This window comes from Pisolithus orientalis (genome assembly GCF_024613125.1).
Source record: "Pisolithus orientalis strain OTSU chromosome Unknown F5J12scaffold_2, whole genome shotgun sequence".
NCBI classification, from domain to species: Eukaryota; Fungi; Basidiomycota; class Agaricomycetes; order Boletales; family Pisolithaceae; genus Pisolithus; species Pisolithus orientalis.
In genome coordinates, this window is record NW_026260783.1 from 1,880,919 (window position 1) to 1,903,453 (window position 22,535).

At 49.2% G+C, this 22,535-nt stretch overlaps 10 protein-coding genes across 10 annotated transcripts; 4 read left to right on the forward strand and 6 right to left on the reverse strand.

The window, feature by feature from the left end:
- Positions 1 to 88: 88 nt before the first annotated feature.
- Positions 89 to 1,348, reverse strand: F5J12DRAFT_798769 (uncharacterized protein). Its single transcript, XM_051744239.1, has 4 exons — positions 1,261 to 1,348; positions 978 to 1,203; positions 356 to 918; positions 89 to 296 (listed from the first exon to the last, which is right to left on the reverse strand). The coding sequence occupies exons 1-3, from the start codon at positions 1,303 to 1,305 to the stop codon at positions 461 to 463; spliced, it is 729 nt and encodes a 242-aa protein (XP_051605111.1). The 5' UTR covers positions 1,306 to 1,348; the 3' UTR covers positions 89 to 296; positions 356 to 460.
- F5J12DRAFT_711855 (uncharacterized protein) lies at positions 117 to 308 on the forward strand (the record flags this gene model as incomplete). The annotated part of the gene is made up of 1 exon (XM_051740731.1): positions 117 to 308. The coding sequence occupies one exon, from the start codon at positions 117 to 119 to the stop codon at positions 306 to 308; it is 192 nt and encodes a 63-aa protein (XP_051605112.1).
- F5J12DRAFT_798772 (uncharacterized protein) lies at positions 1,349 to 2,858 on the reverse strand. Its single transcript, XM_051744240.1, has 4 exons — positions 2,610 to 2,858; positions 2,472 to 2,559; positions 2,163 to 2,419; positions 1,349 to 2,102 (listed from the first exon to the last, which is right to left on the reverse strand). Exons 1-4 carry the CDS (start codon positions 2,758 to 2,760, stop codon positions 1,555 to 1,557), a joined length of 1,044 nt encoding a protein of 347 aa, XP_051605113.1. The 5' UTR covers positions 2,761 to 2,858; the 3' UTR covers positions 1,349 to 1,554.
- F5J12DRAFT_197991 (histone deacetylase clr3) lies at positions 2,599 to 5,825 on the forward strand. The gene is made up of 17 exons (XM_051738369.1): positions 2,599 to 3,253; positions 3,326 to 3,614; positions 3,664 to 3,677; positions 3,724 to 3,862; positions 3,910 to 4,022; positions 4,075 to 4,202; positions 4,254 to 4,443; positions 4,496 to 4,525; positions 4,573 to 4,681; positions 4,734 to 4,781; positions 4,829 to 4,895; positions 4,954 to 5,064; positions 5,117 to 5,187; positions 5,239 to 5,318; positions 5,376 to 5,482; positions 5,530 to 5,617; positions 5,666 to 5,825. Exons 1-17 carry the CDS (start codon positions 2,923 to 2,925, stop codon positions 5,749 to 5,751), a joined length of 2,001 nt encoding a protein of 666 aa, XP_051605114.1. The 5' UTR covers positions 2,599 to 2,922; the 3' UTR covers positions 5,752 to 5,825.
- On the reverse strand, positions 5,325 to 9,579 carry F5J12DRAFT_946612 (composite domain of metallo-dependent hydrolase; the record flags this gene model as incomplete). Its single annotated transcript, XM_051749753.1, has 19 exons — positions 5,325 to 6,008; positions 6,058 to 6,181; positions 6,235 to 6,455; positions 6,509 to 6,767; positions 6,821 to 6,994; positions 7,045 to 7,462; positions 7,518 to 7,529; positions 7,577 to 7,730; positions 7,779 to 7,897; positions 7,946 to 8,033; positions 8,081 to 8,128; positions 8,178 to 8,319; positions 8,374 to 8,425; positions 8,477 to 8,488; positions 8,547 to 8,557; positions 8,613 to 8,745; positions 8,793 to 8,915; positions 8,979 to 9,058; positions 9,113 to 9,579. 19 exons carry the CDS (start codon positions 9,577 to 9,579, stop codon positions 5,817 to 5,819), a joined length of 2,829 nt encoding a protein of 942 aa, XP_051605115.1. The 3' UTR covers positions 5,325 to 5,816.
- A 194-nt stretch (positions 9,580 to 9,773) lies between these two features.
- F5J12DRAFT_712782 (restriction endonuclease type II-like protein) lies at positions 9,774 to 11,015 on the forward strand (the record flags this gene model as incomplete). Its single annotated transcript, XM_051740786.1, has 6 exons — positions 9,774 to 9,845; positions 9,894 to 9,997; positions 10,052 to 10,178; positions 10,292 to 10,332; positions 10,378 to 10,549; positions 10,602 to 11,015. 6 exons carry the CDS (start codon positions 9,774 to 9,776, stop codon positions 11,013 to 11,015), a joined length of 930 nt encoding a protein of 309 aa, XP_051605116.1.
- Positions 11,016 to 11,866: 851 nt separating this feature from the next.
- On the reverse strand, positions 11,867 to 12,344 carry F5J12DRAFT_713097 (uncharacterized protein; the record flags this gene model as incomplete). The annotated part of the gene is made up of 3 exons (XM_051740809.1): positions 11,867 to 11,971; positions 12,023 to 12,189; positions 12,248 to 12,344. Coding segments are annotated over 3 exons (369 nt in total), but the record flags the coding sequence as incomplete, so codon positions are not given.
- A 262-nt stretch (positions 12,345 to 12,606) lies between these two features.
- F5J12DRAFT_902796 (tRNA guanosine-2'-O-methyltransferase) lies at positions 12,607 to 14,463 on the forward strand (the record flags this gene model as incomplete). The annotated part of the gene is made up of 10 exons (XM_051748328.1): positions 12,607 to 12,827; positions 12,887 to 13,131; positions 13,186 to 13,259; positions 13,312 to 13,432; positions 13,492 to 13,538; positions 13,595 to 13,661; positions 13,715 to 13,852; positions 13,909 to 13,987; positions 14,037 to 14,265; positions 14,317 to 14,463. 10 exons carry the CDS (start codon positions 12,607 to 12,609, stop codon positions 14,461 to 14,463), a joined length of 1,368 nt encoding a protein of 455 aa, XP_051605118.1.
- A 426-nt stretch (positions 14,464 to 14,889) lies between these two features.
- Positions 14,890 to 16,982, reverse strand: F5J12DRAFT_902797 (major facilitator superfamily domain-containing protein; the record flags this gene model as incomplete). Its single annotated transcript, XM_051748329.1, has 12 exons — positions 14,890 to 14,908; positions 14,956 to 15,106; positions 15,258 to 15,395; positions 15,456 to 15,639; positions 15,709 to 15,893; positions 15,956 to 16,034; positions 16,094 to 16,158; positions 16,213 to 16,321; positions 16,375 to 16,482; positions 16,542 to 16,666; positions 16,724 to 16,784; positions 16,851 to 16,982. The coding sequence occupies 12 exons, from the start codon at positions 16,980 to 16,982 to the stop codon at positions 14,890 to 14,892; spliced, it is 1,356 nt and encodes a 451-aa protein (XP_051605119.1).
- An 861-nt stretch (positions 16,983 to 17,843) lies between these two features.
- On the reverse strand, positions 17,844 to 22,364 carry F5J12DRAFT_798848 (glycosyltransferase family 2 protein). The gene is made up of 20 exons (XM_051744241.1): positions 22,125 to 22,364; positions 21,151 to 22,075; positions 20,994 to 21,101; positions 20,640 to 20,939; positions 20,428 to 20,587; positions 20,288 to 20,370; positions 20,210 to 20,232; positions 20,054 to 20,160; positions 19,992 to 20,005; positions 19,893 to 19,936; positions 19,606 to 19,837; positions 19,536 to 19,556; positions 19,401 to 19,475; positions 19,284 to 19,345; positions 19,086 to 19,231; positions 18,932 to 19,034; positions 18,852 to 18,876; positions 18,464 to 18,799; positions 18,287 to 18,415; positions 17,844 to 18,201 (listed from the first exon to the last, which is right to left on the reverse strand). Exons 1-20 carry the CDS (start codon positions 22,313 to 22,315, stop codon positions 18,151 to 18,153), a joined length of 3,135 nt encoding a protein of 1,044 aa, XP_051605120.1. The 5' UTR covers positions 22,316 to 22,364; the 3' UTR covers positions 17,844 to 18,150.
- Between the last annotated feature and the right edge of the window lie 171 nt (positions 22,365 to 22,535).

The window sequence follows — 22,535 nt, forward strand, 5'->3', positions numbered from 1 at the left end:
TGATGCTGGCAGTCAACCTGAAGAAAGCCTCGGTGGAGTGCCAGCAGCGGCTTCATACTTTAATGCAGTCAATTGGCTGACTAAGCACCCATACCCCTTGCCTTCGTCTTACTTCGATGCAGACTCAAAGTGACAAGGTGGCGACGCCGCTTAGACGTCTTGCAATTCACTCGACCACGACGTGCTCGGCGGAGGCGACTGCATATGGAAAATGCATCCTTTCTACGTACCTCGACGTCCGCAAGGACACCTGCAAGCAGGAATTCGAGAAATTCGGACAGTGTCTGCGTCAGGCTGTAGGTTCATAAAGACGTTTGACAAATTACAGCAAATTTTGACAGCCCCTTACTCTCAGATGAAGCGCAAATGGTAGTCTGACCGCTTCCCGAATGTTGGATATATGCATGTACAATGGCGGTCAGAACAAAATACACCAACGATCATCGAAGGTCCTCTATATCTAGCCCCCAGGCATTGTAGGGACCCCTGCTGTATCAGCCACCTCATTCACTTGGTCAGATTGAGATTGAACGCGTCGTCTCCCATCTTCCCGTCGCCTCATGATAGCCCGTAGATGAAGGGGTATGAACAAGGGTGTGGTATTTGGGAGTGGCAATATCGAATGTGCCTCGGATCTTTGGGGTGCTGGTTCACGTAGGCGACTGATAATGTGTCGTATATGAAGGTCTACGATCCACACTGGTTCATGGCGTCTGTGCTTCGGCATTTCTTCTTCCGAGGAGGACGTGGACGGTTGTGAGGCAGTTGCAGCCGTTGGTGCGGAAAGCGACGCGTCAGCGATCGCGGACGAGGAGGATGAGTGTAGAGATTTCTCGTAGGATATTGTTGTGAGGACCATCTGAAGGAGCACGATGAAGACGTCCAACAGCAGGAGGTGTAACTTGGAGGGTACATATCCTGCAAACATATATACTAAATTCCGAAGATATGCCATAGCCGACCCAATCATAACGCACCCATACCGACAAAGTCGAGCACGATGGCCCGGCCTTCTGCTGCACCATCTCTGACGTGTGACCAGAAACTTGGCAGGTTGGATAGACACAACAAGATGAACCAGGCGCGCAAGGACAACTTGGAGTCGGCCTCCCTGTAGTGGCTGAATATCCTGCAGAGCAATGGCAACAAGGCTGGCGCGAGAAAGAAAGAGAGGCAGTATAGCTGGAATATGAGATGGTCGAGCTGCATCACCACCCCATGTCAGTAAGTTGAGAGGTTGAGAGCACACTGGGCACTCACGGAGTCGATGATATTTTGTCTTTGGGCGTCATGGCGCCTGTGCATGACATCTAGTCAATCCAGTGTTGTGGTGCTTCTCTGCAAAGCGTTGCAGTGCTGAGAAGTTTGGCTCTGTTGCCACTCCTCTGCAACAGCAGCGTGCGCAGTCACGAACACAGAACAGTCATTACATTAGTTACACCTGGGCTACACTACGTAGAACGTCCAATTGGCAACAGCATCTGTCATTAAATGAATATACAGGTCCATCGAAAGAGCGTGGCTAGGGATTAATAGCAACGCCTCATGCCTTATCTAAGGGGGTGAGAACGTGGGGCGTATGTACGCCGCATGGTCCATGAGTGCTACATGTGCTGCCGTGGATAATTCCTCCGTGCACGGTGATGTTGGACATTCCTCTTCGTCGGGAGACAATGGCTCCCTGTTGCCGAGCACCTCGAGACCCGAAGGAGAAATCCCCGCGGAAGAGTCGCTACTCGGTCGGAGGGACAATGCCCGAATGCGTCGGGACCTGTCGGAAGAGAGGGTTTCCTGTGAAGGCTGTGGGCTGTATCCAGGAGGAAAAACCGATAAGCCACGTTCATACACGGGCACCAGCGAGTAAGCCGTCGGGGAATGCAAGCCGGTATCGAAGGCATGTTCCTCAGGGTCGTTTAAATCTACACGCGGAACCGCTGAGTATGAGGCATGAGCTCCGTCTCGTTGGAGTAGCTCGACGTCGTCAGATGTTTGCCGAGAATGCTTTGAGGAAGGGGTATGAAAGTAACTAAGATGCCGAGGGCGATCGCCTCGCTCTTGCACTTGGAGATCATATGCATACCGGGTGGCTACCACCGTTCCATCTTTAAGCAAGTCAGTTGAACTGGAAGAAAGAAACACGATGAAGACAGGGCGGCACGTACAGAGCTCGAGAAGTAATAAGATAGCAACAATAGCTATGAGCACATAGGTCGATATGCCCTTGAGTTGCGTGCAACTCGATTCCATCGACGTGCCTGCAAGCACAGATACGCAGTAGTCCACGAGCTGTTGGCGATTGCCCTTGCGAATGGTAACCAAAAAATACACGTCGACGATAACGTTGAGGATCGCATGTGCGTAAAGGACGTAGGTATACATCATAACGAGTGACTGCTTGCGTGCAACGACACCCACGAAGCTGTAGAAGGCGATGAGATGAGTATGGAGCGAATCGATGAGAATGTGGGTACCCGGCGATGGAAAGAAGGCACAGGATGGTCTCGACGACACCTGTCAGTATGAAAGCGACCCATTCGTTGGTCGTGAGTTGATACGAATCTGCTGAAGTATTTGAGGGGGAATAGGGCTGGCGAGCATAGTCCACATACGCGAAATCTCAAACCAGACGATGGCGGATATAACACCAGCAACGAGGAAAGTCGACAGTGTCATCAACACGAAGCCAACACGGATTGGTATGCAGCAAAAGAGTGAATCAGAGTGGAATATCCGTTCTTTCAGCCGGCTCGAGAGTGACATGGCGTGCAAAGAGGATCAAGAAGCGAAGGACAGTCGATAGGGACCTGCATTGCCAATATGTAGTAGTCCTCATGGTCAGTAGTAGTAGTGTTAGTAGTGCACTGAGTTTGAATGACCCAACCAAGTCGAAACCTTCACCCCATCATTTGACAATCATGAACAATGCAAATGAGTCGTCCATGGACTGTTGATGGACAAGACAAGCAACCTATTTGGACCCCTCAGGACGACCAAGTTTGTCGGGCGCAGTCAGAGCCGTATCAGACACTTCCAAAGTACACAGTCGGATATGTCTACTCTGCGGATATGCTTCTGCATTCCTCCCTGCATGGACACCCAGAACAACCAGAGCGCATAGCCCGAATACGCAAAGCCTTTCAGGACTCCAAATTACTTTCGAAAATGAAAGAGATTCGAATACGCCCTGTGTACCGCAACGAAGCGCTCCTCGTTCATAGCCAGGAACATTGGGACAAGGTACTCGCGATACAAGGTGAGCATTTAGCATTGCACGTCCGTCCATTCACCCCGCTTGTATCTCATCTCACGACTGTTGCGGTCCTAGCTATGACGCCACAAGATATCACTGACTCAGAGAGCTACTACGATTCCCTATCATTGTTCGTCATGAACGGCACCACTCGGGCAGCGAGGTTGAGTTGTGGAGGGGTCATAGAGGCATGTCTCAGCGTCGCGGAGGGTCGCCTGCAGAAAAGTTTTGCCATAGTACGACCTCCTGGACATCACGCCGAACCCGATGAACACATGGGCTTTTGCTTCTTTAATAATGTCGCTGTTGCAGCCAAGGTCGTTCAACTTCAGACGCAGATCAAGCGCATTTTGATATTAGATTGGTATGCTCTTACTTTCCGTCCACCCGAGCCCTCAGCTCACTCTCACAAGGGACGTACATCATGGTAAATTCACTCACTTACATCTCGTACACTTTGCGTACTTTTTCAGGAAACGGTACCCAGCGTGCCTTTAATGATGACCCATCCGTGTTGTACATTTCTTTACATCGCTACGAACGTGGTCAGTTCTATCCGTGCGGACCTTTCGGTGGTCTCGAGTCGTGTGGTGAAGGCCCTGGTCTCGGCTAGTGCGTCCATTAGACCGTGCTCTCAACAGCCTTCTGACATGTATCAGCTCTGTCAATATCCCATGGCCCACCCATGGCATGACAGATGCAGACTACATCCACGCCTTTCAACGGATCGTGATGCCCATAGCTCTGGAGTTCGCCCCAGAACTGGTTATCAGTATGTCATTCCGCTGGCATTGTTACCGCCAGACTTACAATACATCCTATAGTATCGGCAGGTTTTGATGCAGCCGAAGGAGATGATCTTGGCGAGTGCCATGTCACACCAGTAGGTTATGCTCATATGACGCACATGCTTTCGAGCCTGGCTGGTGGGAAACTCGTGGTAGCTCTGGAGGTTCAGTGGTTCTATTAGATTTCGGAATATCACTCATCCAGTCGCGGCCAGGGTGGTTACAACCTCGATTCTATATCGAATTCTGCTTTGGCTGTTGCTCAAACATTGCTCGGTGAGGCACCTCCGGAGTTGCCGCCGATGGTAGCTTCAGAAGCCGGTACGGAAACTGTGTGGCAGGTTGCATTGGAGCAGAGTAAATATTGGAAGTCTGTCAACCCGAAGGCTTGCGAGCCTCGCGAAGGTACCACTCCATGAGAACGATCTCTGATACCTGCTCAACGAACCTTGGCTAGATTTGGACGAAATTACCTTCTCAATACCAGGTGCGGACACTGTCTCTTGTGATTGGGTCTATTATCATGTCCCGCAGAAATCCTCAAGGGTCACCGGCAGCATTTCTTATATTCTCAATATCGTATGCTGCAGGTCCCGCTGATGCCTGCTTACGAGGAACGTTATGGATCTCAAGTAATGTGCACGTGCGTAACCGATCAAGGTTTTATTTGATGTGAATGTTTAACAAGATCCCAGAGATGATATGTTGGAAAACACGACAATCGTTATGTTCGTGCATGAATTGTGAGTGTATTCTCATAGGCCGACGGAAAGATACTTGAAGGAGTCAGCGGAAACCTTTGTGCCGAGCTGGATGGAATGCCCATGTGCGACGTCAATCTCGAGCATTCATACCTTGTACGTTCCCCGTGTATTCCATTTCTTGATGATCTCGAGTTTTGGGACGCCACTGCAGATCGATTTCTCTAAAGAACTTATCGCATGGGTCAGAAGTGAGGGGTACGCTCTCGTGGACGTCAACATGTTCCCGCGACCCTTCTCGACCACCCCCCTCCCCATAAATATGGTAGGGTGCAGGTTGATTGACAGAGTGGTGTTTAAACCTCTGATATCCACAGCGTTCGAAAAATAACATGGTAGAAAATCCTAGTAGAGACCTCTTGGTCTATCTTTGGGACAATTATATCCAGTGAGTCTTGGCATCCCCCTGGTTTCCGCGGTGCCTTAAGTGACTTTCGAGGCTCTCAAATGCACAACGCATCATTCTTATTGGGCATGGTCAGGGATGCCAAACCTTGATGGATCTGTTTCAGAAGAGGCGTGCGTGAAATCAGTGATACCACCTCTGAATTTTTTTGACATAGACTACTGGGACAGCCGCGAACATGATTAAATATGTGAATCTGGTTGTGCAAGTCGTTGGAACAGCAAAAATACCTCTGATACCAAAGGACTCCAACGAACTGAAAGCTTGGTACGCGAAGGTTAGATGAAAGTACTAACTGTAAGGCACACACCTAACTATGCACAGAACTCGATTGTTATTGTGCATCCTCAACATCCAGCGTTCGCACCGGACAACAAGATCCTCAAGCGACATGGACGTGTCATGAGGATTGGTATGCACGCACATTCTCTCTCCTTTCCTTGCTTACCATGTGGTTTAGATGAGGTGAAACCGATCAAAACTATGATAAAGGCCTTGCCTATGATCCGCGACTACATCAAGCAAACTCTGGTGCCGGTTGAGTAACCGCGCAGTGTTAAATATAAGCTACTCTCGTTGTGTAATACTGTTGTCTGCTATCTGCTCTGTGGTTATATCCACTCGAATAGGCCTCTGCGCGGTGAGATGATGCCGACAACCTTCGCTTCGAAGTCAAGAATAGTTCCACCGCGAGTCACAACCAGATCTCCTTGAGCAGAAGCACCCAGTAGCTTCTCAAGATTGGTGGAAGCGAGAGCGAGAGCCTGAGCTTCGGATATTTTACCGTCACTCTCAAGAGCCGCCTATGATATATTGAGCATGTTATGCGGAATAGATCCCCACGGAACGTACCCATGCAATGTCAAAGCGCGTGCTTCGAGCACTCCAAGGTTCCAAGATACCAATGCCGACCGTCACGCCATGGTCTAGCAAGGTGCTGATCGCACTGTCGTAAGTCAAGGGAGGGCCGGGAAGGCTACGGAAATTCCATGAGCATGTCTCGAAAACATCTCAAATTAGACTACCAACATGCGTCGACTCTGCCACTCTTCTGGGAATGGTCTTGAAGGCGACACGATTACACCAACGTTAGCCGCTGCAAGTTCTTTGGAGAGTATATGTGCCTCCGCTGCGCCTGAAATCGTCAATCTGATACTAGAACCCGTGTGGGTGTCGACTTCTGCTTTCAACTTGAGTAGAGTTGCAATAATGTCGGCGTTCTCCGCTTCAATGACAAGAGGAATTTTTCCCTATTTATGACCTCTCAGAACATACCTTGGTGATATCAACTGAAATGCTTCACCTTGGCAGCGAGGTTGAAGGGTGTTCCCTCATTGCTATGTAGCAAGAGATTGCGGAGGGCCGTAACTTGAGTGCTCACGCTAGGTGAACCTGACCACCGGTGACTGACACTAACATGAAGAGCAGCAACATCCTCAATAACAGCCCCGGCCTGCAGCCCGTGTGCAGCACTAGTTGAGAAAACGGTGCTTAACCCAGCGACAAGGCCTTTGGAGGTAGGAGCTGTCACGGCAGAAGTTACACCAGCACGGTAGGCAAGCCTGACAATGAAACATCAGATTCTGCAGGACGACGAAGAATGGAAAAGACGTACAGAGCATCGCGAGTGGCAAAAAGTAGCCCGTCAACAGCTCTGATAACTTCATCCCCCTCTAAAACATCGGGGATCTGGTGCGCCAGTGGATCGAGGACTACACCATCACGAGTCGACTTCTCACCGTGAATTTCTTCCAAGCCCAAAGGGGACCCGTATGACACCAGGGCCGGACTAGAAGACCGCTGTTTGGACAAGAGCACGGTGGAGAATGAGGCACTCACGAGATCGACCCGCCGTCCAAATCAGACCACTCCATTTCATTTGAGGTAATATGGTTGACACAGGCAGCGTGCGCGCCGTAGCACAACAGTTCTCCCGCTTTCACGATGGCTACACCACGACCGGCATCGGAAGCCGAGAATACCTGCTGGATTTCCGTGCCGATCTTGCTAAACACGCTTCCGACGTTGGTAAACACAATTACATTAGTCGTAGGTGAGGCAGTTGACAGGGGCGGGAGGCCGTCATATTTAACGGCTGCAGCGGCCTCCTTGTCAAAATTCGGTGTAGATGGAGCACTTTGGAGGGTCGATGGCTTCGCAGAAACGTATGGATTGTGTAGTTGAGAGATTCCATCTATCCAAACTTGTATAGGAGTCGCTCCGATGGCCAGTGGATGACTATCCCATATAACTATATCTGGGCGCCAGTAAATGATCGGCCAGTAATCATTGGATTCCACATGTCAGCTTACCTGCATCATAGCCTGCCAAACCATTAGACACTCTTCACCACTACCAAGGAGACACTAACCTTCACGGATGAAGCCGATACGGTGATCCAAGCCAAGAACCCTTGCTGGCACGGAAGTGATGGAAGAAAGAGCTAGATCGGGGGATAATCCATAATAATGGGCTTGCTGTGCCTCATACAGCAAGTAACGAGAATTCAATACCGGGTGATCGCTCTGAGATCGGTATTAAACGGAACAATCTACGGATGATGGCGTACGAACCTTCATTACTACATCGATGCCATTTTCAGCCAGGATACGTGGAGCAAATTCGGAACCTCTGTATGCCTCGCGCTTGTAACGAGCGTTAGTTGCGAACACGGCAATAGCTGGCGTGTTCCCTACACGCGTGAGACAGAGTAACATGTATAATCAGGATGAAGACCTACCATATGCCCGCTTTAATGTTTCTGGAACGAGATAGGCTTCATGGGCGTGGTGGAAGGCAGCCAGTGGAAATTGAAATTCGTTCGTAAGCTGAAATACTTAATGACCTTCTCCTGACAGGTCATCCACGGACTCACTCTAACAAAGTCATCTAAATCGACAGCCTCGTAGCAGTGGGTATGGACCTAAAGAGACCGCCGTTAGTACGTCTCCTACAAAAAGTTAGCCACCGACCTTCACTCTGCCTCGCAGGACATCAACCAAAGCCTCCAGTCGCAAATCTTCGGGGAAGTCTCCAAGGCCTTTCCACTGGTCAGTAACAACCTTCGCGCAGTAGTCATCTTGTTTCTCCTTAATCTTTCTAGCTTCATCGTATCTATAACGGAATCATAAGAGCGATGTAGGATAATAGTAAGGAAGCTGTCTGTACGCTTGACGGAAAGCCCAAAAAGTATCCATGCGAGTGTTACCGTAGACACGACCTATCAAACGGGAGCGTTAGTCACAGCGATTTCCCTCATCAGTGTACATACCTGGATTTTCCCCTGAGAATCACATGTTCAATCAAAGTCCTAATTGAAGGTGAATATCACATTAACTCACCACAAGCGTGCCTGCAAGAATAGTCAGACTATTTCTTCTTATCTGAAAAACGAGAGGATGACTAACTTCATCTGTCTCCAGCGGGGAGGCAGGCTTGGATCAAAACGGGTATCATTAATGATATAGGGTGGTTCGAGCAGCATAGATGATGGTGAGCGTTCAGCAGTGGGGCGGAGCTTGATGACGAAAGCTTGACCACCTTCGCAGAGATGAGGTTGGTCTGACAGAAATATTGTATTTACACACCGATGGCATTGGCTGAACCCGGTAAAACGTTGGCAGTAGTGACTCCTCCAGATATAGATAAACGGTATGCATCGTCATGTGTGTTCAATCCATCCAGACTGCGCAACCACGGTAAAATCGGACCTAGAATGACCATCATGTCGATGTTTCAGATGTTAGGATCACATAACAAAACAAGGGGGTGACCTTTAAGAGAATTGGTGTCACTAGCGCCAGCAAGGGACGGAGCGCTATCAACGCCTAGATGAGAATGCATATCAACGATCCTAGGAAGGAATCTTCATCAGTACTCTAGCGCTTTTGGACCGAGAGATGCATACCCAGGTGTCACCCAACTTCCACCCACGTCGACAGTGACAAGATGATTGTATCCATATAGCGATCCCTGGTCCGCCCGCCCCACGAACTTGATGATACCCTTATCCAAAAGGATATCAACACCGCGCAGTTCATATCCGGGGGAGTCTCCGGTCCAGACAGATGCATTGCGGAGCAGAGTTGGAGGTGTTCCCTCGACGAAGCGGTCTGACTGGGACCTCTGGTAGAAATCATCAGGTGGTCCTGGTTTTACACTGAGCATCTTGCATTTGTACAGCGCTTCTCGTGCGTGCGCAGGCAAGGAAGCAGATTCATCGTCAACGAAAACAGTACGAGAGATGGATCGTGACCATTGAGCCGCAACATAGACGCCACAAACGCAGAGTAAGCTGAGATACTTGAAATTCCAACGCGTTCGGGGCCGAAAGCGCGCGACCACAACTTCATTGTGGATCGGGAGCTTATCCATGTGGGTTGGACCACTAGCTATTAGTAGGGACGTAGCGTGGTGGGGCGTGGTATAGGACACCGGGGTAACTTCGGTTTGCAAGGAGTGGTTAGTAGAAAAAGCGAGATATTCGCTTCAACCACCGTTGCCGTTATGGACGTTTGTACTTTCATATCAACGTTCTCGCTCAAGCGCTTACCTTAGAGACTTTTCACATGGCCACCAAGACAAAGCCACCTGTCGTCCAGCCCGGCGCCGGCAACAACATTATCATAAACCCCAACCAGGTGAGCCTATCTTTTCTTGTATCCCAGGTTCACTGACTGCCAATAAAGCGTCTGAATCCAGTCCTCGAGTACATCCGCCATGTCGGGAAAGAGTTTGGTGATATTGTGCCCGACTACCACGTCGGTCGTACGACCTGCATCTTGTTCCTTAGGTGAGCGTCTCAACGTCTGTGTTGATTCGCTTCTATTCTCATCCTCCATGCTAGTCTGAAATACCATCGGTTGCACCCTGAGTATATACACACCCGTATAGCGAAGCTGGGGAAGTCGTACAATCTCAGGATACTGCTCATCATGTGTGACGTCGTTAGTATCGCAGTACACCATACTACTGTCACCCCCCCTCTTGACTGATTCCAAGACAGAGCATCAAGAATTGATTAGGGAGCTGACCAAGGAATTTACTGGTTCGATTCGTATTCACCGTGCGCTGACTTTCGTTTTAGGTTTGTCTCATCAATTCACTCACCATCGTTGTGGCATGGAGGTGGGCTCATTTTCACTTCTTCGACCTTGGCTGACAACGCTTTAGCAATGAAGAAGCTGGTCAATACATCGCGACGTTCAAACAATTTGAACACAAGCCTCCGGACTTGATTAAGGAACGCGCTGACAAGGATTATGACACCATCTTCCGAACTGCCCTCACCAGCATCAACAAGATCAACAGGACCGATGTTGCAACCTTGCGTACTTCCCTGGGTGTAAGTTCTGCGTTGATCGATACAGGTCGTTATCTTCATCTTTTCGGTGTAGACCTTTGCTGATATCGCGAAGGCCTCGTCTGATCGTCTGCAAAACTTGCCGGGATTTGGACAGGTGAAAGTGAAACGCATCAAAGAGGCGTTCGAAAAACCTTTTCACAACAAGACAACAAACGCAACACTCTCACTCAGTAACCGAGTCAATGTTCCGCTAAGCACGAATACCGCCAGTGTGGCACCAACGCGCTCACTGCCAAAGGAGAAAAACAAGGAAGTGCCCTCAGTAACCCCACGGTGCACTCGTAGTCCAGTTCGAGATGCCGAGCTCGGTTCGAGCATATCATCACCTTCCCCACTATCGGATATGCCCGACTTCACAAGAGAAACTATACCTCAACGTGGACGATCGCGCCCGGCTTCTCCTGTTTGGGACATCGAGCTAGATTTGAATGAGTCAGATGTATGAATGTTCGCCCGCGCTATCGATGAAGTTTTCAAGAGCTAGACAGTACTCACCAGGCTTGACGACGAGAGCATGTCCCAAAGACATCGTCGATACGCACCCATCCTCTGTGAAGCATTCGTTGTAGTGCGGTCCATAAACGACAGTAATAGCAGAGTTCCATCCGCACTGATTCCGTCTTCTCAAAGATGTATTGTCCGTACATGTTGTGGGGAGAGTAACAAACAAGATTAGGAGAGAGGGGTAGTCCAAACTACTCCAAAAGTCTGGAGCGCTGCATTGGCGCTAATCCTGACATTTGACTTAAAGGTCGGCCCTAAAGCACGTTGAATTATAAAATACCTCTCGGACTTTTACTTTCTGCCGCCCATCATCATATCTGATACTTTGCTTTTTGGTGTCTTCTCGTCTGCATTGATGTCAACGCTGCAGTCTTCGTCCATTTGAAGCTTGTAACACAACCATTAGTTCTGACGAATCATCGTACCGAATCCCTGCCGCTTCTCTTGGCTTGCCCTTTATTCACTACATCATTCTTCCTTCCGTGGATGGTGGCTAGGGGAAATGGGGCACATATAAACCCTACATTCTGATGCTGTGAACTGGACAGGGCATTAGTCTCATTCATATTGCTCCTCGTCTGCTCAAGCGCAGGGACATGTACTGGAAACCTGGAGATGGGACTGCATAATCCACTTGGAAGCACATCTTCGATATGAAGTGGGGTGCGAAGTTGATCATCGTTTATAGGAGTTGTACCATGATCCGTTTGTCATGTGCCCTACTTCAGTATCGATGCAATGTCAGGGACAGCATGGACTAATACAAGGCTTCGGAAGTAGAAGTCCAGGGCATCACAGGTAGGCAGTAGTCCGGGCAACAAATTCTTCATCAGTCACCGTACGTTCAATACACTTCGACAGCTGTTCTGCAAGACACACAGCCAGGACGTGTTTACACTGGAAGGTAATAAGGCCACTGGCTATATTTGGCGACAAAGATCTACCCACCATAAGATGCGAGTTGCTCACCAAGACTGCGAATGCGAAGGCGGGACATGTGCAGTAGCAGAACACCTTCGCAGAAAATCCCAGCTGCGGAAAAACAGTATAATAGGTGGAGGTTGAACCGAAAACCTCGTAGTGGCACCTTCCCCATGTGGTCTTGTATCGCAATACTATCCGCAACGTCAGCTCAGTGGATCAATAGACGGTCACTGGACGATGGATGCCTACCACGATCCCGGTCCACGGCGTCCAGCGCTGCGACAAGGGTGGTGTCGGGTATAAAAGCACGAAGTTTATCTATCCCTTCTTCGACTAACGTCGACAACTCCGGACTCAGCTCGTCAGCTCAGGGGTTTTGGTTTATAACTAGCTCACGATTATCCATGTCAATCGAGTTAATAATCGTCTGCACGATGTACCCAAAATGTAAAGCGGTTTCTGCCATCGCGGAAGGTTTGAGACCGTGTTACTGTAATTGCTCTGGAAGCGAGCCCCTGGGAGCCAGATGTAGATAGTTTAGTTTTTCCATAAAAACGAAACAGTTCCTTTATGACCCACACAACCAAGAAACACGGACTTACACATCGATGCCGCCGCGAGATTACCTCTTTGTCTTTGCCCAGGCACACGATGAGTTTCGTATACCCGAACTACAGTCGATCTCTGAACTGCATGGCTTCACCATCAGTTTCAGCCATTACACCGATCCGCTGGTACGCAAAGCAGCTGTAAAACGGCCATTCATGATCTTGGAATTGGAGGGAGACGCCCATGCAAAGCTTTTGGCCAGCAGGTGTATATTAATCAAGTATCAAATGGCAGTTTCGTTGAGGGAGAAGAGGGACGTTGACGACCGTCGTCCTACAGATCGATCTACGAGCTTTACGCACAAGGGTCAACGTATGATGAACTGCATGAGGCCAACAAAGGAGTTCGGACGCGCTGGGAACAGTACGTCTCGGACACGTCGTTCAAATTTACCGTCGTTGGATACAACCATGGCCTGTCCCAGCGCTGGCAACGCGACGTGATAGAGAGCTTCTCTTACATGGACTTTCTGGGTAAGATCGATATGAAGGATCCGGATATCGTCCTTGGATGCTTTGAGGAGTGTGCGTCGAACTTGATTCACCGGTCCTCACAATAACCTGTCTAAATACGCTCAGACGAGAATGATCGGCGCCCTGATGGCTCGCGTAACATCGACGGTGTCTTTCGTCAGGTGTATTTCGGCAGGTTGGTACGTTCCCTTGCCTCCTAAATCCTCGTGCAACTCAGCAAACCGTGCACAGGTTGTGAAGGGTACCGCGCGTTCATTAGTACGGACGTTTGACGTGAAGAAAAGGAATTACTTTGGGAACACGAGTATGGAGGCTGAGATATCGCTTCTGATGGCTAATCAAACCCAGGCGGGTGATACTCACCACCACCGGAATTTGTCTCATTTTTTTTTGGCTTTCAGGCTTCCCCAGGGAAGTTGATATATGACCCGTTTATTGGCACGGGCAGTATGGCCTATGTACACTCATTTCCTCATAATTCTAGTCATTTCTCTAAGACCTTTCATTTTTGCAGACCACTGCGTACTTTGGCGCATTTGTGTATGGTTCTGATATTGACGGTCGCCAAATGCGGGGCAAAGGTAATTCGATGTTTTTCCTTCCTCATTTGATCTCTATCTTTGTCGGCACATAGATAAAACCCAAGGCATCATCCGTGCGGCTGCACAGTATGATGTTGCTAGTCGCATCATGGATCTCTGCACCTTTGACGTGACACATAACCCCTGGCGCAGTGGCTGCCTTTTTGACGCTATCGTAACCGATCCACCGTGTAACGTGGTAACCACAGTGCTTGTGGTCTGTAACTTACCATAGCATATTTTATAGATGGTGTAAGGGCAGGGGCGAAGCGTCTTGGGCGAAAAAAGGTCCGCGAAGACCGACCGCCACCTCAGGTACCAAGGGCGTGAGTCCTCCGATACCTCGCATTTCATTTGCCTTTCACACCCTGACAGAAACCCTGACGAACCGTACATCCCACCAACAAAACCCTATGAGCTCTCTGCACTTGTTGTTGACCTCATCCTCCTCGCACGTTACCTGCTGAAACCCCACGGTCTCCTCGTATTCTTCCTTCCAACTGTTACAGACTCTTACGAGGAAGTGGACATCATATCGTCACTTTGCGAAGGCATGGAGCTGGTTGCAAATTCATTACAGGACTTTGGAACTTGGGGTCGGCGGGTAGGTCGTCCGCGAATGGTCTTGTCGCAAATCACGAGATTAGTTATATAGCTCATCACGATTCGAAAGATTGTCACGAACGATTATCCACCCCCAACTTTTGAAACTGTCGGTCCTTGTAGAGAGGGAGACGACCACACCCCTGCACACAAGGATTTCAGGGAAAAATATTTCCAAGGCTTCAAGGCAGTAGAGTGATTTGACATCAACTCACGCAGCTGCCCTTTACGGTTGCCTGTACAGCGAATGAATTATGGGTCGTCTTTGGCGGAGGGGGAATGCGATGTAGGGGTCTGCGTCACTGGACGGATCGCAGAGCAAACAACATGGTGAAGGTGGAGTACAGTACTTTATATACGAGTTAGCCAGATATTTCTAGGACATAGATTTTACGATACTTCAATGCTTGACTTTTGTGTCTCGTTAGCCTCTTGTCTTATCTGTAAATCGCCATTGCTGTACGCTCTTCCAATACACTTCTCAGACACATTTCCCTCACCACAATAGGTCATCCTTGTTGATGGCCGCGTCTGAGGGTCACCTGAAAGGACTTCAGAACGACCGGCCCCATCCTGCATACTGTTCGTGGTCTGAACCACCTTCGAAAGTGGCACGTCCGTCTTGTTAGACTGTCCGACTCGGCCTGAATCGGCAGTATCAGGGGCTGTGCCCGAAACCATGTCCTTTGACATGACCTCATCCATTTCACGCCGAGCCTGCTTAGCATGCAGGAAAAAGACGAATGAGCCGCATACCATGACTACACAGCCATGGAATATGAGTGCATCACGCATGTTGTAGGGTGGATCAGCGGTCGACGGAGCACGGAGGGCACCTTCCACTGGGAAGAGCGCGTCAGTAAACGGTACAGTGGTGCGTGCGTGCTACATATGCAAGGCAGTGACTTACCCAGGATTAGCACGATGCCGAATAGATTCCCGCTATTGAAAGTTACATCAGGAGTGGAAGAAGAGGTCAGCATACTTACCAACACCACAAAATAGCCGAACTGCCGTTTGCATTCCTTGTCAACTCGACCCCAAGTTCCAATGCCAGTGGCAGCATGGTCACACTGCAGCTCCCGATAACAACCATGAGAACAAACAGGGCTGGGGCGTTTTTTGGTATGACTGTGACACAACAGTCAGAAGAAGGCATCGGTCTGCGTTGTAAGCGAAACTGTTACTTACTGGCCCAGATCAGCGATAACCACGCCAAAGACACAATAGGAACAAGGATCCTCAGCGTTATTCCCATGACGTGCGTGAATACACGATCAAATAGTGGGGAAGTGATTATGGCTGCAATGATTCCCGACAGGAACAGCGTGGCACCCAGCAAGCCACATGTGGTATCTGAATAACCGACAGGTTCCTGAATGTGAATTGATCAAATGGAAAGAAGTCAAGACAGACTCTGAAATAGCTATGGCAAGGTACGTACGAACCACTGAGCTGATAATACGCTCAATGCATTAATCGCACCCTCTAAGCCGCCAAAGGCAAACATAACAATCGCAAAATCAATACGTTCGCGGCGCGACATGTGTGCCTCGTCGGAGACTGAAAGGCCTAGTATGGCACGGCACAAAGAGGTAAGAGATAATGGTTGCTTAGAGCCCGAGTAAGCTGTAAGGTAGTATCAGTATGGCCTGAGTGGTTTGGAAGTGAGGACACGGTCCCAGGCTTACTTGGGGGTGAAGGGGGAGAGTCGGAGATGAGAAATATAGCTGGAAGCGCTGCAGTGGATATAATCCCGAGTACAAGAATCTATCTCAATCAAGAGGGTGAGTAACCAAGCGATATTCTGAAATCCAGCAACTGCTTACCGACCTCCGGGGTGTGCTCATAAGAGGGGAGAGGAGCTGACCAAGTGCCGAACCAATTGGGTTGGCTAGACACCAGGATGTCAGTTGGGCTATGGGATGTATTAGTGAGCTTCGCCTACCGATAGCAATGGCCATCGTGGCAGTCGTCCGACCTCTGAGATCAAACCACCTCTCTGAAAACATTGGCGCGAGTACTTGGAATACTGGTTGCGAGATGGCGCCGAAGAACTATTGGTAGCATATCTCAGAGCATGAGAGGGCATTGGATAGAGGCGACCAACCTGACCGAAGAAGAGAAGAACATACGCAGATTGTGGAGACAACGAACGGATTGTGCCCGCATAGCGGACCCAGGCCGAGATGAGCAGCATGACTCCTCCCATTTCTGACTGGAAAAGAAAGAATATTGAGACAATGGGATAAACTGAACAAATGGGAAAATGCGCACGCATCGCCGTATACCGTAGCGGGTGGAGATGACGGGCACGATGAATGAAGCAGGAAGGTATACACAGAATGTTATGTTTCCCAGCCAGTTAACCTGAGCTAATGAGATATTAAACTCGTCAGCAGCTGAAGGAGACGACATCAGCCTGCGAAAATGGAGTGATTCCTGGAAGTGGGGCTCACTGTTGGTTGCAATCGGCCCGAACCATGACCACTGCAGCCCAGTGACGATTCCGAGTATAATCTGACAGAAAAATTCCGAAATGCAGTTGAGCCAGAACGAAGAACGAGACCAATAAATGAGACTGACGAAGCCTAACAACCCCGAGAATCGCTGTTTATAGAGTCTGTACTCCACAATATCTGGCACCTCTTGGACATTTTCGGTGTGGGCTACCGAGGTAACGGGTTCTTTTCCATCCAGACACCCAGCGCTTGACATGGTCCTTGGGGGTATCGGAGCGAGCAAGGAGGTACGACATGTTGGATGCTGTTTCATATACCGTACCCTGTAAGGTACACTCAGTAAGGCACACCGAAAAGTCGAAAGTGTCCATGACGTAATACCAACACTATTCGGCAACACCAGGTGTAACACGATGGCGGGCTACTCGTCTGTAGTACATGCGCGTAAAAACCATAGCATTGCATGCCTTCACAGGGGTCCACGTACGAAAGGATCCAACCAAAGAAACGAAGTCGAAAAAAAAACGGAGGCCTAGATTGACTGGAGATCGTGATGGGTGGCGTAACCCAGGGACAGTTCCCGAAAGCGTGCCAGGGGGGCATTTCATAGCGTTGGCTTGCCTCATTAGTATAATCGATGGCAGCCTCATAGAAGTCTGTTTCACCAAACTGACATCATGATGTGAGTCATAAACGATCAGCGCTCAGCATCCACACCTTATACAGATAGCATTAATAGACGTCTGGCCACCACACTAACATCATGATGTCACCAAACGATCGGCATCTACACCTATACAGATAGCCAAGGAGCAGGTGCGAGGGCATTGTACATGTACTTATACAAGCCTAGGGCCTAACCATGTCCAAGTATATGTAGGGCAACTCCCATGGGGCACTACGTCTCATTCCATGTTTCAGGCATACTAATGGGGGTTCACTTGAAACATGGCATGGGATACTGAATCCCTTCAGATCATCGGGTAAGACTGCCAGCGCGCAGGAATAGGTTGCACTTTAATTATCCCCAGACATATTTAAGTCGGCATTATGGAGGCTGGTATAAAATATCATCTATCAGCTATCCAGGTTTCGGACGCCGACATTTTTGTGTGACCACCTAGCATCTCGAAGTTCTGATTCACCACCACCCACGGCATGTCAGATTCACACAGAACCATGGCTTGACATTAAACTGGCCACAAATCACTTGGCTTTCTCAAGATAACCCGTTTCTCTTCTTATAGATGACGCCTGAAGAGTTATTTCCTTCTCTGCCTCGATCCTGCGTTATGATACTCCTAATCCGTGCCGACCGTTGCATGGAATCAAGCACCACATTGGCACTGGTATTCGATGATTTCATTCGCAGGTTATGCTCTCCCAACGTGACAACACGCACGAAACGCTTGTATTTATGCATATCATGTCGTGAAAACACGCATCAGCAGATACAATGTCGACCCCGCGAAGCGCTGATTTTTACAAGTTAAGTCAATAAAACTTACTTGAGAGCAGACCGCCTCCGCAAAGAATGGAAGAGGAACGGATGGGACTCACCACACTGTTGGTAATAGCTGCAAAGGCCAGAATGAACATGAGATAACCTTTGGTGCGAGATACCCCTGCGTTGGGATCAAACGTGCTTGAAGGAGATGATCCCGAGAGAATGAGCAAGAGAAGAATACCCTAGAATCTGGTGTTAGAGGATGGAGTAGGAAGCATGGATGCACGCACGTTCGATAGAACCCATGCCAGCAATACATTTGTCCGTACGTCAGCGTAGTAGTCCATCGCGGCCATCTCCCTTTCGCGCTCGTTCATTGCCTTCCGCTTGGGATAGATCTTCTTGTCCCCCATACTGCCTGTTTTACCGTCCTTCGCAACACGTCCTTTAAGGATACTCCCATCGGTGAATTTGGATGCGCGCAAGCCCTCCAGCGCCTCCTCGTATATCCCATTTGCATCTGCAGCTTCCGCGAGCATTTGAATGTCGACTTGAGAATGAGAGTCCTGCACTGCAGCACCGAGGTCTTTGTCAGGGACCGCATCTTGCTTGGTACCCCACGAAATCTACCAGACCTGTCAGCCTAATGGAAACTAATCATAATGACAGGGCACAAACATCGTGCAAATTCGAGAATGCATAACTTATTTCTCAAGGTTAGCCCATGAACCCTGCAGATAGGTAGAGAAATGGCCCACATGCTCAGTATACAAAGGTATGTTGGTGTCAATAGTAAGTAAGGTAAGAAGCTCGTCAGAATATGCCAGGGGTCGAACGCAAGGAGGCTACTGGTCACGTAGACTACAAAGAACGAGGTGAGTCTCATGGGAAGGAACCGACAGCATTACACACCTCCGTACGTGATGGCAACACTTAAAAGCACCAAGGCGCCTCCCACCTGCGAGGCTGCCGCGATCCCGCAGAACACGGAAGCGACCATTGAGTACACCATAAGCACTCCTAGGAAGACCGAGGCAAGCTTGTACTTCCGATGGGCACTGATTCACGCACGTGAGATTGTTGAACGATGGTATTCTTGTACGGTCTTACGCTTTCGGTTTGTTCCCCATGGACATCAAAAAACAAGCAATGATGATGGAGGCCAAGAAATACTGCGAAGTGCGCTCGTTTTGTCAGCGCTTGAGAAATATAGAATCCGAAATGCACCTGGACGACGGCATTAAAATACCGTATTGAGGGCATTCCGAATGACGGGTCCTCCAATGAAGAACTCAGGATTACCTAAGACCAACGCTCCTCAAGACCTGGAGGAATCAATATAGCAATCAAATCAAAACTTACAAAGAACAAGTAGAAGTTTCCCTAAACTCTTGTTGTGAATGAGTGATAAGTAAGAAATACGCAGACTTACAATTGCAAACCAGGAAAATACTAGATTTATGAGGCTATAAACGGTTTCGACCATCAGTGAGACTTTTCTAGATGTGCTATGCCCTGAGCGTAGAATTTGCCCGGCATGTGCAATGGCATAAACCGCAGCAAAGAACGAGCCATTAAGCCATCGACGACGCTGAGAAATAAACTCGGGAAGCGACTCAGGGACATCAGTTTCACCGATAGCTCCCTTCACGTATCTGAGGACCCTAAGAAACAACCAGTTAAAGATACGCATAGGTCACGACTTGAGCTAAATTATACCAGCTAGAGTTTGCCTTTGCTATCAGTTCAAAGCATAGTATGCGCTAATATTTACCGTCAATGTGATGCTAGCATACCAAGCACTTCATCAATACCCACATCTTCAGCGAGGTCTAGATTTGCTGTCAGAAGAGTAATGACTCAATTAACAGGGAACATACACATATTTGAGGTGAAAATGTCCGTGTCGCCACCATGAAGTACTTCGCCTTTAAAGTAGGAAGCCAACGGGCCTTGTCCATCTTTGCCATTTTGCAGCGCTATCCATCTGGAGGTACATAATGCAGGAGATGTCGATTGGACGGGCGACCACGTACCTGTAGGCAGAGAATGCTCCAGGCTGAGTGAAAATTAGTACCACTCTACATACCAATGTCATAAGAAAAGGGGCTCACCAGCACGCTGATGTACCCAAACATGCTCTCTGTGGGCTTGTCGAGTATATTACTGAGTTTGTACTCGAAATTCTGAGCGGCCACTTAGACGGGCACGCGCGTGATTCAAGGATAGAAGACAGTGCAGGAGAGTCGCTTACCCAACGGATTCAAAATATTTCGCCAGTTCTTTCCCTTGTATACAGCAATCTCGCCGCAGGCGCCTCCGACATTTGAGTTGACGTCGAATGTCTTCCATAATCTGTATATGCTATTGTTTCCAGGACGCGTACCAACGTCAAGTAGCACGCAGACGTTCGGCTACCACGGCAATTATAAGTGGTGTGTTTCTCATTCGTCCCAAAAAACTGACCTGCAACATGGGTGCAAAGGCGTTGAAGAACCACCGATGACTATTTATCTTCTTCTGGTTCTTCTCCTTCATGCAGAAGATTATTTGCGTGGGGACGATGCCCTTGTCGGGATACTTGAACTGGATGTTGGGATCCAGAGCAAAGGAAGTTGTGTACTCAAAAAGGTGCGCCGTCACTTCCTTGCCGTTTACCATATTCTTCATGTGATCTCCAGGTTGATACACGCCAAGAACAGTCAAGCAATCTAGTACTCGAGGATGAATTTTCTTGCGTCCATCAGCCACAATGCAAACCACGACCTGTGTGCGGCGGTCATCTCTTCAGAGCTTGAGTTTGTTGAACAATGCTCAAACCTTCTTCCACGCATCAGGGCCCCACGTTTGGGAGTGCTTGCGTGAACAAAGGTGTGCGATGTTGCGCATCACTCCATACATTGTCCTGCAAAACAAGACCTCGTCTTCCTACATCCTTTGGTCAAGAACTGCAGCGGAAGGATGCCTGTGCACTTACATTATACATAGTGATAACGATAAATAGTTCGGTGGTCCGACCACTTTCGTTCTGTCGCAGAAAGAACCTCTCTTTTTCAAAATTATCAGGGTCACAAGTGACCGCTGTGTATCGCGTTTGGACCATTTCTGGTTCTCCGCGGTAGGGAAGAACGAGCTTTGGCGGAACGTTGAGGTCTACAACGAGGTGACCGTTCGTGAGCTGGACCCGCTTCTTCTTTATCCGTCTGCGAATGCGACCAATCGGGGCCGGCCCAAAGTGACGCGTTTCGACAGGCGTTTCCGGCTCCGCCACGGGGGGTGTTTTCTCTGAAGCTTCCGTGTAATTGTCCTCATCTGGAACATCAGCGTATTGGGAGATATCGTACTCGTCATTGAGGTCGTTGTGAAGCTTTTCAGAATCGTAGACTTGGCCTCTGTGTCGGGAACAGCCAGTGGAGTGCAGGACGGTATTCCCAACTAACATGTAGTCTTCGTCATCCCCAAACGGGGTGGGCGAACGGGATTGAGGTGTACAGCGGTTAGCGCGGGCAGAGTTACCCGAAGCATAAGCTTCTGTGTCATGTCGGAAATGGTCCATAGGCCCGCTGTTTGGCGTCTGTGGTGTCCCACGAGGATACTGCGGATACAGTGTTTGGACTGAACCAAATGGCGTGCCCAAAAGTCTCTCGTGTGATCCACGAGACGGAGGCTGAGCGAACGAATGGTCGGCCGGGTATTGGTTGTGCTGCAGTTGAGTCTGAGAGTGCTGTGACAAGCGATATGAGTCGGAAAATGGGTCGTGATCATGAGCTGTGGACGACGGCGCGTAGTCGTCGTCGAGTTCGAGTGTTTCTCCTGTTACGATCGTTTGGAGGGGCTGCCCTGGTTGGTACCGTTCCGGGAGCGGTTTTGACTCGTCATACATCGCACTTGGGTCACAGTCCCTATAAACCTCGTCAGGGAACTATATAGGCATTTTGAGCGTGGTCGTACACATGCGCTGCATCAGACGGGTTATAGGAGTAGACTTGGTCAGTGCTCTGACTGGTATGCGAGTACGAAGAATTAGGCTGGGACCCTGGATGTGAACTTGTGAAGGCAGGCTGTTGCTCATTATAGTTTAGGTCTTCATGCATTTGATGGTGGTAGTCTGTTCCATTAGGCACGGGCTTTCTTTGAACCATTGCATTGAAATCCGGAGGTCGGGGCAGCAGTTTAGTTGTTCGACGTTGGTCGCACCGCGTGTGGACTTTTTTGCGCATCGCGTCTCGGTCACGTGCGTTATAAAGGTCATGTATCATTCCGAGGAGACCGATTGACCGCGGCGTTAAAGATTATGATGGTACAACTTACATTGGCCATCGTGCCACTCAAATCCGTACCAAGGGTACAGTGCAACTCCCA

Bases quoted from the DNA above. Each gene is read 5' to 3' on its own strand.
- F5J12DRAFT_798769 (XM_051744239.1), bottom strand. From the start codon at position 1,305: ATGCACAGGCGCCATGACGCCCAAAGACAAAATATCATCGACTCC. The intron at 1,204-1,260 runs GTGAGTGCCCAG...GTGGTGATGCAG, and splicing joins GACAAAATATCATCGACTCC to CTCGACCATCTCATATTCCA. The intron at 919-977 runs GTGCGTTATGAT...ATATGTTTGCAG, and splicing joins GCTCGACTTTGTCGGTATGG to GATATGTACCCTCCAAGTTA.
- F5J12DRAFT_798772 (XM_051744240.1), bottom strand. From the start codon at position 2,760: ATGTCACTCTCGAGCCGGCTGAAAGAACGGATATTCCACTCTGATTCA. The intron at 2,420-2,471 runs GTACCCACATTC...CGCCTTCTACAG, and splicing joins TGCCTTCTTTCCATCGCCGG to CTTCGTGGGTGTCGTTGCAC. The intron at 2,103-2,162 runs GTACGTGCCGCC...ACTTGCTTAAAG, and splicing joins CTTATTACTTCTCGAGCTCT to ATGGAACGGTGGTAGCCACC.
- F5J12DRAFT_197991 (XM_051738369.1), top strand. From the start codon at position 2,923: ATGCAAATGAGTCGTCCATGGACTGTTGATGGACAAGACAAGCAACCT. The intron at 4,203-4,253 runs GTTCAGTGGTTC...AGTCGCGGCCAG, and splicing joins AACTCGTGGTAGCTCTGGAG to GGTGGTTACAACCTCGATTC. The intron at 4,782-4,828 runs GTGAGTGTATTC...TGAAGGAGTCAG, and splicing joins GTTATGTTCGTGCATGAATT to CGGAAACCTTTGTGCCGAGC.
- F5J12DRAFT_798848 (XM_051744241.1), bottom strand. From the start codon at position 22,315: ATGGTTCAAAGAAAGCCCGTGCCTAATGGAACAGACTACCACCATCAA. The intron at 19,035-19,085 runs GTGTGTAATGCT...CGTTCTTTGTAG, and splicing joins TGTTGCCATCACGTACGGAG to TCTACGTGACCAGTAGCCTC. The intron at 18,877-18,931 runs GTGGGCCATTTC...TTGAGAAATAAG, and splicing joins TACCTTTGTATACTGAGCAT to TTATGCATTCTCGAATTTGC.